General features: G+C 44.7%; 1 protein-coding gene across 1 annotated transcript in view; it reads left to right on the top strand.

The window, feature by feature from the left end:
• Positions 1 to 15,840, top strand: part of frem1a (Fras1 related extracellular matrix 1a) — a gene marked incomplete at its 5' end in the record, with an annotated part of 36,580 nt that overhangs the window by 4,620 nt on the left and 16,120 nt on the right. The window contains 15 exons of the mRNA XM_080023549.1: positions 1,667 to 1,977; positions 2,711 to 2,907; positions 3,523 to 3,846; positions 3,943 to 4,051; positions 5,011 to 5,142; positions 5,450 to 5,794; positions 6,497 to 6,639; positions 7,722 to 7,918; positions 8,036 to 8,126; positions 9,086 to 9,253; positions 11,317 to 11,525; positions 12,921 to 13,014; positions 13,117 to 13,369; positions 13,929 to 14,117; positions 14,588 to 14,773. Coding sequence (XP_079879675.1) covers positions 1,667 to 1,977; positions 2,711 to 2,907; positions 3,523 to 3,846; positions 3,943 to 4,051; positions 5,011 to 5,142; positions 5,450 to 5,794; positions 6,497 to 6,639; positions 7,722 to 7,918; positions 8,036 to 8,126; positions 9,086 to 9,253; positions 11,317 to 11,525; positions 12,921 to 13,014; positions 13,117 to 13,369; positions 13,929 to 14,117; positions 14,588 to 14,773 — 2,948 coding nt within the window. The remainder of the gene's footprint in view (positions 1 to 1,666; positions 1,978 to 2,710; positions 2,908 to 3,522; positions 3,847 to 3,942; positions 4,052 to 5,010; positions 5,143 to 5,449; positions 5,795 to 6,496; positions 6,640 to 7,721; positions 7,919 to 8,035; positions 8,127 to 9,085; positions 9,254 to 11,316; positions 11,526 to 12,920; positions 13,015 to 13,116; positions 13,370 to 13,928; positions 14,118 to 14,587; positions 14,774 to 15,840) is intronic.

Here is a 15,840-nt window from a genome sequence, read left to right as displayed (position 1 = left end):
GCACAGTGACCATAAACTACATCTCCCACGATGCACGTCGATTTGCTGACCCGCGAAATGCCGGTATCCTGGCGCTAGGTTGCAGCGTTTCCATATCGCCGTTTAACTAACGCAGTTTTCAAACAAGTGGTGGAGTTGGGGAAAAAAGGTTTACAAATAATCCCAAAAATGTCCAACAAGAGAAAAATGGATGCAGAGGGAAAAGCGAATGCACGTGCGTGTGCTTCAACGGCATGTCTTCTGTGTTACGATGCAGCGTCGGTGATGAAGGGATACGATTGACGTCGGCATTTTGACACCAAGCACGGAGCCAAGTTTGCTCATTTTAGACCGCGAGAAAAAAACATCAAATTGTCCAAGAATTTAAACGCGGCCCGTAATCGCAGCAGGATATGTTAACAAAAGCTACAAAAAAACGACGCAGCAGTGAAAGCTCGCTTCATCGTGGCTGAAGTGTTTTTTAGAGGGCGCATACTTGAAGCGGTGCACGATACAGGTGTGTGAGCAGGTTGTGGCCCCGACCAGGTACAGGCTTTAAAAATAAAAAATAAAAAATGTCGGTTTGTCAAGAAACCCGGCTACAACGCACCCGTCCATTTTTTTTATTTTTTTTACAAGAGGCGTGAAGAGTTCGCTGTCAGGGAGGAGCTCTTGGATGTAACCGCCACGTGTGGGGCGACGATGGGGAGGGTTGGTTTGATGCGGTGGAGAGGTCCGTAAGTACAACTCAGCGACCCCGGGAAAAGTTGGTGCGGCTGACGACCGACGGCGAACCTGCAACGCGTTCATCACCTCATCAGCTTCATCCGGAACTCGACCAATAGTAGTTGTGAACTGAGACAACCCCCATTGTTATTTTCAGTTAATTACATAAAGGACTTTGTGTGTGTAGCGATGTATTCAGTGCGTTTACAGGTGTATGTGTTCAAAACCACCTCTCACGAGGCGGATGTAGTTGACGCTCTCTGCGAGGCGGTGGCAGCCATTTTGTGTTTGTCAAGTCGCCCGCGGCCGTCACACGTGTTCTCAGCAGCTCACAATTACGGGTTGTACCGTAGTTCTGCCCCCTCTTCGCCCTGACGCAAGGAGGTTTTGAACAAAGCTGATGTCATAACTCCACTTGAAAAGTTTGATCTCCGGTTGACGGAGTAATGTGGGAACGTTAACCTGGTCAATTTAAGGGATTCCTGTTCTAATAACACAGAGCAATGGACTTAGATGCATTATTACATGTATGTAAATGCACGTACAATATTTGTACACTTGAATAATCAATCAAATGCAGAGACAGCTCTGAAACAATACGTCAAGGGGTAGTTACATTTATTCAGTCTTACAGTTAGAACCGCCCCCCTTGAGGACAACCATAATGCTGACGTAGCGGGTGTGGCTGCTTGAACCACACCACCCCACACCCCAAAGAGCTTTATTGTTCGTAAATATTGTGACATCCAAGGTCAACTTTTGTAGTGTCATTATCTTATACAGTACACGTGACTTATTTACTTGATTTTAAGGCCAGATCCGCACATTTTTTTTTCACTTCTGGTAGTCCAATGTTAGCTTATTTCCTAAAAATAAAAAATTTATGATTAGAATTTTACATTCAAATTTATTTCTGAGAATTGTTTCAAAATTCCATTTTTTTTCCCCCTCCTCCCCGCAGATTCACGGAGACGGAGACGCACGTTGAGGTCTTCACCCTCGCCGTCGTCATCTCGGAACCGGAGTGCGGCCTCATCAAGCTGGGCCCCAAGGCGCTGGAGGTGCCCGAGTTCTACGGCCTGTCCGACGCCGTGGACGGCAACGCGGTCTCCTTCCGCTTCGAGCGCAGGTCCAGCCTGGAGTGTAGCGTCCACCTGGGCGTCCACGACATGCGTCTCCCCGCCCACGGGCGGCTCATCACCGGGGAGCCAAACAGTCCCGCCATCAGGGGCGACGAGCCGGAGAGCTTCATCCCCTTGCGGAGGCAGCTAGGTGACGTACAGGGAGGGAGACGTCGGAAGGCGCCGCCTTGAAGTTATTTTGCTTGTTTTTTTAGGAAATAATCATGATAATCACCAGCCCTCTGTGCATTATCCGGCTGATTACACGGCTTAACAAATAACTTAATACATTATGACGGAAAATGTATTTTTTTTTAATTGATTTTATGACCGGTAGCTATGCCTAGCTTAGGAGCTTAAGCGAACAAAAATAACCCATAGCAACATGGCTAACACTGCCACAAGGTTATGCTGGACTATTTTGATGTTGGAGCCCTTGTGTTGATAATACTGGGCTGGCTTGGTAAATAGTCTGGTCTAACCGGGCGTACAAGATTATTTAACCAGCTTTGAGGAAATGTGTCTTCAAGTGTAAGAGCTCAATAAAATAGCTCTTTCTAGGGACTTCCACAAGTGAAATAAGCAACCTTTTGAAAGAGAAAATCAGACGTTTGATGCTCTGCATTGTGAAAGAGGACATTTCAAGACATATTTCCTTATTTTAAGAATGCAGCGTTGGTGGTCTGTACATCAATGTCCAAAACCCCAAGAAAACCCCAGAAAAACAGCTCCGTGTCAGCTTCTCACCGTGCTTAAATGCATTCCAACGGGGCAAAGATTTAAAAACCAACAACAACATTAAAGCCCATAATGTGAGTTTCCCGTTTGGGGAAAGGGAGTTTTTAAGGCGTCTTTTCCGAAACGCTGGTTGTGTTATTGTTTAGATAACAAAGCCAGAGCGCTGTGCAAGTCCGACGACTGCCTCCTGGGACTGAAGCTGGTGAAGACCACGAAGCTGGGCTGCGACGACTTCCTGATGATGGGCCTCAGGTATCAGCACACGGACCCCCCGTCGCCAGACCTGGACTACATCGCCATCAGGCTGGACTTGATGGACACCCGCAGCGGAAGCATTTACCAGGTGCTTGAATGAAAAATAAATGAAAAATGTAAATCAAAATAAATTCACAATAAGAAAGATTTTTGTTCCGCTGAAGAAAGATTATTCAGCCAAATTTGAGGAAATGTATTTTCAACGATGTTACTTTTTGTTGTTGCGATTTTGAGCTACTTCATGTTCGGTTGCACTCCCTACTGCAACACAGTGATTCCAGTCAGCGCCGTAGCTACGCCTTCAACAAAAAACGTTTTAGCACCGAGATTTTTGACTTGCGTACGGTGTTGGCTCCGAGATTTTGATCATCCAAGATGACATTTTAGGAGAGACATATACATGCTGCTTGCAGCCTGGCGTTGGTGAGAATCTGCTTCATTGTTGTTGCTGGTTACGCTTATGTTCAATTATGAACCACGACTCCATTTTCCATTTGGAGAATAAAATCAAAGGGGAACTTTAAAAAGAGAACGGCAGACTTTTGGACTCCCCACTGTGAAAGAAGACGACCAGGCGCCTTTCCCTATTTTTGATAACGCAGTGTTTTGTGGACTGTTTTATAATTCATAGATCATTTTAAAGGTACGTTTCTCAGATGATTCAATAATATTCTTCACGAATTCGCCTCTCGGTCCGTGAAAGTCGGAGCACGCCTGGATACCCGTGCGGATCGCGGGCGCCGTGCCCAACCAGCCGCCCAGGCCTTCCTTCACGTCGGCGTTCATCCTGGAGGTGGACCAGTTCGTCCTCACCCCGCTCTCCACCGCCACGCTGGACGCCGAGGACGGGGAAACGCCCCGGCAGCTCTTGGTGTTCAACGTCACCCGGCCGCCGGGAGACGGCTTCCTCGCCCACCTCTCCGACCACACCAGGCCCATCGCCTCCTTCACCTGGCTGGATCTCAACGACATGCTGATCGCGTACCAGCCGCCCAACTCTTCACACGCCCAGCGCAGGAACTACGAGGTAACGTGATCCTACGTGACGTCGCCCGCCTTGGGGTTTTTTGTTGTTTTTTTTTCAGATAATTTCACAAGTCTTTTCGTAAAACTTTCCAAACAGGTGGAATTTGAGGTCCACGATTTTTTTTTCGAGAAGAGCCCGCCGATTACGGTCCACATGTCTGTGAGGAACGCGGAGACCGACGCACCCAGAGTCTCATGGAACATGGGTAGGTGTTGTATTTGGCCTTTATGGGGATACAAGAAGGTCGATGCCAGTTTCATCCCCGTGTGCCCGGTGCTGAGACGCTAACAGGCTGCTTGATAACTGTGATAGCTCAGTGAGGCTCCAGAGCAGATCAACCTGCACTAGATCCTGTGGAAATGATGGTGAAAACACACCTTGCAGCATCTCAAAAGTGGGGTTTACTTGGAGTAAAAGTGAAATTGGTAATCTTGTCACTTTTCAATGTAAATAATATCAATGAAAATTATATTGAAGTAGAAAAAAAAAAATTATAGTTATAAAAAAAAAAAAAAATTGTGGCGAGGGGTAAAACACATCTTTTTGCCCCCGCTGAGGGGTCTTTCTGTCCATTTAAGGGTTTTCATTTCCACTTCCCCGATTGGTTTTGCCTTCTAAACTATTTCAAGATAACATTTTGATTTCAGTTTCGCTTTCAATTAAGTTTTTATGAACTTTGGACCATTTATTTTTTATTTTAACCAATTTTTGACAATTTCAATTGTGAAGTTCGGTTTCCATTTAGATTTAATTTAGAAAGAGGACCAAAATATTCTTAAATCAAGGACAACAACAACAACCAGTGGACTGTATGGAAGTTGACAAATGATTCAATGTTGGCTGAGCTATGTTCTAGCACCCAGTGGATTCATCTAGTGGAGTCAGTCGCCTGTTTCTGGACATTTGACATTTTCCCACAAACCGGGCATAGAAAACATTTATAAAGAATGACATAAAGACACAAAATGTAGAAACTAATTACGCTGTTTCAATTTCATTCCATTTTGTATAGTAGTCCATCTCGGTTATTTTCTCGATTTTTAATTTCAGCGTTTTACTTAACATATAAAGGCTTGTTGTTTTTCCATTGTAATGAAATGATTGAATTTATTAGGTTTTAGCGTCACTTTTCGCTAATAACACTAATAACCTTGGTGTTAACAGGTCTCAGCCTTTTAGAGGGCCAATCCCGTCCAATCACGTGGGAGCAGCTGCAGATTGTCGACAATGACAACCTCAACGCGGTGCGCATTATCACCGTGGATGGCTTGCAGCACGGGCGCCTGACTGTCAGAGGTAATGCAGAAAAACACCAAAAAATAAAAAGAACAAAATAACGGCGGGTCAAAGCCGCGAAGCCTTGACTGGAGTCGAGTCACTTTTGTCACTTCTTGGCCACCGTAAGTAGATGTGAGAGGGGGTAAAAGTCAGAGTGGTCATTTCCTTGAATTTTGCTTAATGCAGCTTTAATGGTATGAGTTACACGGCAACAGCAACGGCCCATAGTTGTAAATAGTGACGCTATTTGGCAAGTCACGGTCCTTCTGCTCGGGTGGCAATTTGTCGCTACTCTCCCCTCATGCGTGATATGCGCAAATTGCAGGCGGGAAGGGCTTCATGTTCACTGTCGCCGACATCAGGGCGGGCGTGATCCGCTACCACCACGACGACAGCGACACCACCAAGGACTTCGTCGTCTTCCGCATCACGGACGGCCGCCACCAGACCCGACACAAGTTCCCCGTCAACGTCCTCCCCAAGGACGACAGCCCCCCGTTCCTGATCGCCAACATGCTGCTGCGGCTCTCCGAGGGCCAGACGGCCCTCCTCCGGGGCTCCGTGCTGCAGGCGTCCGACGCCGACTCCAGCGACGACTACATCCTGTTCAACGTCACCCGCCCTCCCCAAGCCGGGGAGATCACGAAGATCCCGGGGCCGGGGCTCTCAGGTCAGAAGGGGACGGGTAACGAGCAACTTTGTAAACGGGGTGCTCTCCACTGTAGTCGAGGGAACTCATATCGAACAACTTGTCTTTTAAGAATACAAAAGTTTTTGGGAATCTTTATTTAAAAGCCCAATCGGTGATAGTAGCAGCGTGGACACTTGCTGACAGTCATCGGACAAGGTGACTATAAAACAAAGTTACTGCGAGAAGAAGCCATTCTGGACTGGGCTTTTAAGATGATACTGCAAAAACTAGCTCTTGAATTATCTTATGTAAAAACATGAAACATTCCTCCAAACGTGGTTTTCTTATAACAAGGACAGATGGTTTGAAATCTCTTCTTCGAAAGTAGATTCATTGCAAACGTTTCTTATTTCACTCATTTGATCCATAAGGGTGTCAAGTTGTCTGACAGAACCAGCAAGCTACGCCTCGTGTCTTGTATATTTTCAAGATTTTCTGGCTGGTTAAAGTGTCATTTTTTCAGTATATAACATAACTCGTAGCACAAGGTTTTTAGTTGTTTTTTTTTTGTTGTTTTGTTTTGCAGATAATTCACCTTGAGGACATTTTTTTCAAAGCTTTTGTATTCCATCATGGCATTTCAAATGTCATACACCGTCCGTGGCATAATCCGTTTTGTTTTCTTATGATTTCCTGCTAAGCTTGTGTTGCTCTTTGTGTGTCTTTGCTTTTAAAATTCAGGCTACCCGGTCAGTCGTTTCCTGCAGAAGGACCTGTCCCATTCGCTGATCCACTACCGCCACCTGGGAAATGAGGTGTTCGAGGATTCTTTTGAGGTGGTGCTCTCCGACTTCCACGATCCCCCCAATCTGTCCGAGCCGCAGGTGGGTGACGGACCGCGTGTGATTCCTCCGTCGCGGTCGTGTGGAAAGTCAGTATCAGAATCTGTTTATTTGGCCAAGTACATTTAACACAATACAGAATTTGTGTACCACCAACCCTGCATTGTTGTACAGACAATTAGCCTGAAAGAAGCTAAAATTATATATTATAATTCTTACATTGTCAATTAAAAATATAATATAATATATAGTGATATAATGATAATATACAGTATTTGAAAACATAAAGTATATATATTATATATATATATATATACACATATATATATAAATAAATAAAATATAAAATGTGTGTTACTATATAATGCTGCGTGATTCAATCTCCTTATGAGTTTTAGAACAATAAAAATAGTCATAGTTAGTTAATATTATGAAATAGCAGCTTTTATTTAAGGACACTGTCATACAAATACAAAGGGCAATCATTTCAGTCCTAAACAAATTAGTAGGACAGTAGTAATTTCAAGGAAAGCTGACGAACAGTACTTTCACCCTATACTGATGATATTACAATGTTGGTTCCCGACTGTAGCACAACCTCGCCCACCGTTTTACGGCGGCGAAACTTACGAAATTTGGCAACGTTTTGAGTGTCAAACACTTCATTTCCTGCACTATGGTTATTTCTTATGCACCAATTTGTGCCTTTTCTGCATGAATTAATGGTGGAAATGTCTTTATATATACATATACACACATTCATGTAAAGGAAATACACAAAACTGTTTTTATTTTGGGGGACAAATGCACGTGTTCTAAGTATTGAGGGGGACGTATCCCCTGCGCCCGCCCCACTCCGCAAAATCTACGCCTATGCGTCCACACACAAGTGCATTAACACACAACCCCTGAATTAAAAAATGTGTATAAAATAAAAAAAACTACACACACAAAAGCACACAAATTTACTAAACTCAGAATAAGCATATCTTCATAATTTTCCAAGTCTGGCATGTACTGTTAAACATCTACAAGGGTTTATCAATTCTGTTCATCTCTAGAGATGAAGACAAAAGATTCAGACGACATTTGGTAATTTGACCGTCCTGACCGGTCCTTCGCAGGTGATAGTGGTGCGCATCGAACCGGTGCCCGACCAGCCGCCGAGAGAGGTTCCCGGGGCGGGCCGCTGCCTCGTCGCCATGGAGACGGACGTGGTCCACCTGACGCAGCAGCAGCTCCACTTTGTCAACCCCGATTCCCCGGACGGCGAGCTGACCTACACCGTGACCACCCCCCCGTTCTCCACCGGTCCTCGCAGGTGCGCGTACTGGCCGCCGTCTCGGCACACTCGGCACCCGACCGCTGTCTGGGAAGTGTACCGCCCAAAAAAAACACAAACCTCTTCTCCCTCTCGTCTTTTCTTCGGGCCCAGCAGCGGTTCTGACGCGGGGCGGCTGTTCCTGGTCGACAGCATACCCAAGTTTACCAAGGACGCCAATGCGCCCCACCTCAGGCTTTTCACCCAGGTAATTTAGATGCACGGACCCTAAGTGTGAGATCGTGATCCGACCTTGATTTCTCACACCCCTCACCACTGTGAAGGGTGTTAGAAATGGGCTCTGAACATTTTATTTCACAACATTTCTTATTGTTTCCAAAAGCGTTTTATACTGAAAATAAGGAAAGTTGCCTTGGAATGATAACATTACATTACATTACATTTAGCAGACGCTTTTATCCAAAGCGACTTACAATTGTTCAATCACCGACAGACGCAGCCATCAGGAGCAATTAGGGGTTAAGTGTCTTGCTCAAGGACACTACAGCATGCTAGCAGGAGGAGCCTTGGATCGAACCAGCAACCTTTAGATTACTAGACCACCAGCTCTACCGCCTGAGCTACCATCCCCCCTGATGTCAAAGCAAGCTGAATATTCTTTCTCAGTCAATGTGTGGCTCCAAGCTGGTTATTATTTTAGTCTAGAGAAACAAGCCACCTTAGCCTGAGTACCCTTCTTGTAGATGGCAAAAAAATTAGGAAGAGCACATTATAGAATCTGAATGGTTTGTCTAGCCCCCAATTAGAAACATCTCCTTGGGACAAAAGTATACTTGTCGTTAAATGACCACCCAGCAACCACGCCAGCCGGCACTAGAATAGAGCTGTCGTTCACTGGAGTGGCCTTTTGAGATATATCCTTTAGTTTGTAGGGTTACTGAGGGAGTATAATTCAGGGCCGAAACAGGGGAGGCTTCTGGTAGGAGACAGTTAGCAGCTGGGCGAGTCTATTCGCTACCGAGTCTAAGCAAACGTTAGAGTCCTGTACAGTTGTAATACCTGCTGTTCCGGAGCACTTGCTGGGGGACAACTCAAGAACTATTATTTACTTTTGATATTTTCTGCCTCGTAAGGGTTGTCGGCAAAATTGCACGTGTACATTTGATGGGAATATATGTGTACTTGTTCTTCTTCTTTTGTCCCCAGCATGCGGTGAACTTCATGAAGATAGCTTACATGCCTCCCATGGTGGACATTGGCCCTTACCCCCAGCACATCCAGTTTGTACTGTCTGTCACCAACCAGCTCGGGAAGACCGTCACCGGCATCTGCTTCAACGTCACCGTGTTACCGGTGGACAACCAGGCACCGGAGGTATTATGTGCAGAGCTCTGCGATTCGACCCGCCAAAAGTCGCCGTCTATGACCCGTCATTGACGTTACAGGAACATATACTGTTCTAGCCTCGAGCGCTAAAATCTAATCCCAATGCGCCAAAATACCCCCTCAATCAAGAAAGTCACAAAGAAGGTTGCCGCCCGTCCCTTATGATACGGAACCGTCCCATAATGAACAATACATTTTTGTGTTCCTTATTATTAGGGATCCTGCCCTCATTCAATTATTGTGGAATAATTTAGTTCAAAAACCGTATTCTTTTATTGTAATGACAGCATGCACGCGTCACATGATAACATTGCAGTCTAGCGATTGGTCGACCATCGGGACCTCACCAAGATGGCGGCACGTGCAGATGTAACTGAGGTCAGAACTTTATGGATGTCATGGATCCGACGAACCCACGAGACAATCTGAATACGATTTGTATTCAGGGCAGTCCCAACATGGCGTCGTTCGAGTTTCAAGGAGATGGGCGGTTCAGTATTGTGGATGGAGTTTGTGATCGACAATCCCAACCTCGCCATGGTTGGCGCAAGTTGACGGAGTACGCAGATCGCCACGCACAGATATAGTCGCAATTGGACTTTAACTAAATACAAACTCTTACCCATGCGAAGTTACAAAGTGACAGGTATTATTTTATTACTATTAACCTTTATTGTGTGTGAAAACGCATTTTAAACATCATAAATATATACGCTTCTGAGGACAACTGGCATGCACCAAGTAATAACATCACTGTCATAATTTATAGACGTTCCCGATATCAATGTGTTCAATCTTTTTGAATCATAATTACTGGTAGCAATAAGCATAAGACAAGGAACATGTATTTATTGTGTATGTCTTTTACTACACACAATTAATTGCATTATATATCCTCTACAATTACAGTTAAACCACTTACCTTAGTTAATTTGTTAATAGCTTTATATAATACATTATTGAAGGCAGTTTTATTTTGATTTACAAAGTGCCATAAAATTATTCTGCTCCCCAAAATTGATTTATAATCATGATGAATAATCGTGCTCACAATGTTGACTAAAATAATGGCGCTATATTATTTCAGCATCATTAGTCATGCAGCCCTACTCCAGAATGATAACCACCTTTAGTTGCGGCGTAGGAAACCCACCCACAGCCGCAAACACCGCCCGATCCCAGAATTACACTGTAACCAGGCCAGAACAAACAAACTTCGGCAGTCACAAAACACACAACTTTAATGAAGGGCCGACCACCCTGGAGTCTGCGTATTGCTGCCTGCAGCTTTATTTATTATTATAATCAATACGGAACGGCAAAGCCGGAGAGCCCCATACACAGTCATCATACTACTGAGAATAACCATGAATGGAATAAACCAGGTTCACTCGGCGTGATAGAGACTGAGACCCTGTGCGTGTGAGTGTGCGTGCGCGTGTGCGTGCATGCATGCATGTGTGTGTGTGTGTGCGTGTGCGCGTGTGTGACTCATGAGCCAATAAGGGGGGGAAAGTGAAAGAGCTCCCTGTAGTTGTTGCGTTCCAATCCTGCGCTGAAATGCATTGATTTCCCCATAGGGAAATTTCATTACAGAGGCACCAGTTGCAAATCAGATGCAAGACAGCTTTTCTATCCACAATTAAAAGGGTTTATCTAGTGTTGATTTCAGTTACGTCCGTGAAGTAAAAGGCAAAACAAAACGTATTTGCGAAAATCTGCAAGAAGCAGGAAGATTCCCAAAAACGAGCTTTCCTTATTTTTCGTCGTTGAAGGCAACCCTAGTCACAATCAATGCAAAATAACTTAGAGCAATGAAATGGCGAGATAGTAATACCTTTGCAATGTGAAAAATGTTCACGTGCACGCCAAATAAGCTGATCATAGTGTGTTCAAGTCCGAACGTTCTGATGATACAGATGGTCATGTAAGCAGCATAGAGTGATTTCTGTAAATGCATTAGGACAAAACCTGAAGGAATGGCTGGAGTTTAGCCTTTGATTGTGCGTGTACACTACACGCCAACGCACTCAAGAGTGTTCCTTTCCCAGATCAGCACGACCCACCTGACGGTTGACGAGGGGGCGGACTGCTCGCTCGGCCCGGAGCACCTGCAGCTGACGGACCGGGACTCCATGGAGGCGGTCCTGCAGGTGGTTCTCCGTCAGGAGCCCAGGCGCGGGGCCCTGCATCTGGACGGGTCCCCTCTAGAAGCGGGGCAAACGTTTACCACGCAAGACCTGAAAGGCCTTAAAGTTAGGTCAGACATGATGGTATTTCCCACGACTTCCGTACCACACCAATGCTGCATTCAAAGCCACTGGGTACCTGTTCGTTTCACAACTAGGAAATGTCCGCCCGCCCGAGACTTCCTATTATGTACTTCTTGGGTGCATTTACCCAACAAGTACCTTAGATCCAGTTACATGTTGAAAACAAACAAGCACTCACAATAATCCACCTTTTTTCAGGCCCTGGCCATAAATCAGACATTGACAGTGTTGGACCTTAAATTACAAACTGAGTTTACGTAATGATATAATTTACTCGTGCCTCAAAACTCGGTGCCACGTCTCTTTTGTCCAGCACTTTTTATTCGGGCAGAGCGGAGCAGAAAACAGGATGATTTGGCAGCGGCTGAAATGGTATATTCCTCCACTTTGGACTGTCGGATAGACATAATCGTCATAGGTCGACCGCGCCGAAAGCTGCGTTGCAATCGGTCAAAGCCACCGATTTGTACAAAGGAAATGAATTTAATTCACTGCCAAAATATTGCTCTCAATGATGCTGGCGTGACCAAGGCCTTACCATTAACCTTTTTGTTGCTCACATGTGGGGAAACCTGCGCTCTCAAAGATACCCCGATTTGGGGTTAGGGTATTTTTTGAGTTGGATGACCAACCGATACATTTTTCACATCTCAGAAGTCGTCATCTGTGGGTTCCCAGTTAGTAAGTTCCGACTGAAATCGCATGTGACGTCAGATTACAAAGAGAAATGTTTGTGGGAGGGGAAGTAGATGAAGTCAAATCATCCGTATTGGTCATTATCACGGTTTACAGTCTTCAAGGGTTTTACAGGCCTTTTAAAGGGTCGCTCTTGTGAAACCACCATAAAACAAAAAAATGTATTCACAGAGAAAGCGAAATAATTAATTTCAATACTAAAGTACAGAATGCCTACTATATGGGCCACTTGGTTGGTTTTTAACTATTATAGTTTAGTGTTTTCTTTTCCGTGCTTTTCTTATATATTCAGAAAATAAATAAAAATCCGGACATTACAATTAAAGATGGGTGCTACTGTAATGAACTTTAGCTAAATCTTAGCTTAAAATGGCGGAACATACAACGACAGTGCAAAGATGTGTGCTCCATCGCTGCATTCCCTCGCTACTCTTTGATATCTTTTGAAAGAAATTTTCCACATGACAATAGAAAGTGAAGGAACGTAGTGACGGAGTACGTTTTTGCGCTGTCATTTGACATTGCGTGTTTCGCAAATGTAAATTGGCTGTAATGTGTATCTCAGGGTTAGGGTATGTTTGGGTTAGGGTTAGGGAACGCTTGTCATTGTTTTTCAGACAAAATATGAGGGAGGAACCTGCTCGCATGCCAATCTATAGTGTTGTCTGTTGGATTTTCTCGCGTAGGTATTACCACGACGGCTCGGAAACGGTGAAGGACGTCGTCGAGCTAACCGCCACGGACGGCATCAATTCAGTCGATTTCTCCCTGCCAGTCGAGGTACTTCGCTCCGTTACGACTCGCTGCCTTTTGTGGTCGACGACCCAATCTGTCCGAAAAGTCACATGACCACGTCGCCGGTCGGTCGTTCCGCCCCCTCAGGTGAGACCCGTCAATGACGAAGCTCCGGTCATGGCGGCGGGGTTGAAGCCCGTCTTGGACTGCGCGGAGGGACGGGAGGCGGTCATCACGGCGGAGTACGTCTACGCCACCGACGCCGACAGCGACAACGGCAGCCTGGCCTACCTCATCGCCCGCCAGCCCGGCCACGGTGTGGTGCTCCGACACGGCTCCGTGGTCGACCGCTTCACCCAAGCCGACATCGTGGCGGGGATTATCTCCTATAAACACACAGGCAATTTTCCCAAACCCTCAATGTATTGATGCCTATTGTACAGTACATGTTGAGGTGGTTGTGTCATGCACTAGTCTCCCTGAGCACTTTCTACTCTTTCTCTCTATTTATTTTGTTTTTTGTTTATTTTTTGTATACACTGGAGTTAAATACGGTACCTAAAATTTCTGCATGTCAATTTACAGCCTTCTCCATATGATCAGGTGTAGCCCTATCGTCCACAATTTCCCTGTGGTGATGAATAAAGAATGTAATCTAATCAGTTGTTTAATCAGACGGGTAAATAATGAGTCAGACAGATGAATACAACCACCTGGACAGGTATATAACCAGTTAGCTATGACACCAGATGACATCTCATGAGGAAGCAAAAACCTGTCAACCTATAAAACCTCTATGTACACAAACTGTGTATCATGATAAATGAAGGCCAGAACCTGTTAACTGTCAGCTATGATAGCTTTTATTTATTTATTTATTTATTATTATTATTATTATATATATTTTTTTTAAGAAAATCGAGCATCTTGAAAAGCCTACGTTGCGGTCCGGTTTTCAGGACTGGAGATCGGACTGACTCCCCGCCACGACAGCGTCGTGTTCGTGATCTCCGACGGGGATTTGGGGAGCCCTCCATGCTGTGACGTCGGACAGCCCGCGAACCACAGGGAGACGATGCATCTGCCGGTGTACGACCTGAAGATCACGGTGTTCCCAGTGGACACCCAGCCACCCTCCCTCGCCACAGGTAGCCAATAAGGGCCCGTGTTCATCAGACCTCCGAGAGCCGCTCCCAGGAATCTAACACTTCGATCAGGGATGAATGTTCCCTACCTCAGAGTAGCACTTAAAACTTAGATATGAAGCTGCTTTCAGCGAGGAGTGAGACCTTTGACAGCGGGTGATCCACAGTGTGAGCCAAAAAATATATGGAAATACTGTAGCGGTGACGCACACTCCGATGGCAATGTGATTCCATCTCCATCCAAGCTGTATCTTTTAATAAGCTGATTATAGTTTTGCATAGACATGCAATGTGATTATTAACGCACTTCAGACAAAACACACAAGCACACAATTCTAGACTAGTGACTCTTATCTTTTATGCCAGGAAATTTCACAGCTTGTAAAGATTACATGTTTTTTTACAGTGCAGTGTGCCATGAATAAATGTAATAAAAACTAAAATTAAAAAACAATCCCTCTGGCTGTTCATAGGAGACATTTTCGTCGTGGACGAAGGCGGGACGGCCCCGATAACGGTTTCTCATTTAAAGGCGTCCGACGTGGACACGGCGCCAGAGGAGCTGCTGGTCAGCCTGATCTCTCCTCCCCAGTTTGGCTACATCGAAAACGTGCTGCCCAGCCCTGGTTTTGAGAAGAGCAACACGGGCATAAGCATCGGTAGGTGTATCCATACAGAGTTTAAAGTGCCAATCCATAAGACTGTCTCTGGTGGGTGGATTACACTACAAATCTCCCGCCGTTGGGTTTTACTCTCGTCTTCGCTTGGTGGTCACCTTCTTTTCTCTTCAGCGAGTGGTTTGCTTTGCTGGGCATTTACAATTTTCCATGAATGAGTGTTTAACACTTCCTTTCTGTAGTGTTTACAGAGCAAAAAAAAAAACAAGAAAAAAATAAATACACACAATGACAAACAGAATAAAATTCATTGATATAAAAAGAGATGTAGTTATTTATGCCATTGTTTTATATGCCTAACTCATTTACTCACTTATCTACTCGCTCAACTATTATTAAACACGCACCTCAGAGGATGGGATCATTTTGCGCCTGGAATCCAACTCTCCATAGAAATGGATAAGACTTCCTGTGCGGAGTTGCCGTTTGTCAGATTCAGTGTAAAGCCCGATCGAGAAGCCTCGCGGAGGAGGGCAGCTTTTAAGAGCGTGAAACCATCACTGGCAAGCGTTTGATTTGAGATTAACGCGAATCTCCACAATATATAAACTTAAACAATATTTACAAATATTTTGGATGAAAACTGTCAACAACTGCAGTACTTAGTTTAAATTTTTTTTTTTTTTTCATGATTTCATTATTTCACAAAAAATTATGAATATTGCTTTACTTTTCCTTAATTTTTTTTTGGAAATCTTTCTTAATTTTAGTGAAATACTTCTGAAATTTACATATTATCTTTTGAATTCAATCACTTTGACCTGATTGTTTTGACTTGAACTTTATTTCTGTCATACAGCTCTTAGATTTAATTACAATTATCTTTATTTATTTAGCATCGTTTGAGTTTGGACGTCTACTGCTCATCACTCCCGGTGAGGTGTACAGAAAACATGAGCGTGCTTGATGAGCTAGAAATATCAGAGTGATGAGCTTGAATCCCCTCCATTGGATAGATGAATAGAGCCCAACAGGTGGAGGGAGGTGGAGGGAGCGCAGCAACCAAAGCAGGAAGGGAAAGAGCGACTGGCCGCTTTACCTCTTGAATC

The sequence above is a fragment of the Zeus faber genome (genome assembly GCF_960531495.2).
Source record: "Zeus faber genome assembly, chromosome: 22".
Lineage (NCBI taxonomy): Eukaryota > Metazoa > Chordata > Actinopteri > Zeiformes > Zeidae > Zeus > Zeus faber.
Note: the sequence above shows the minus strand (reverse complement) of the source record. Positions and strands in the feature narration are given on the sequence as shown.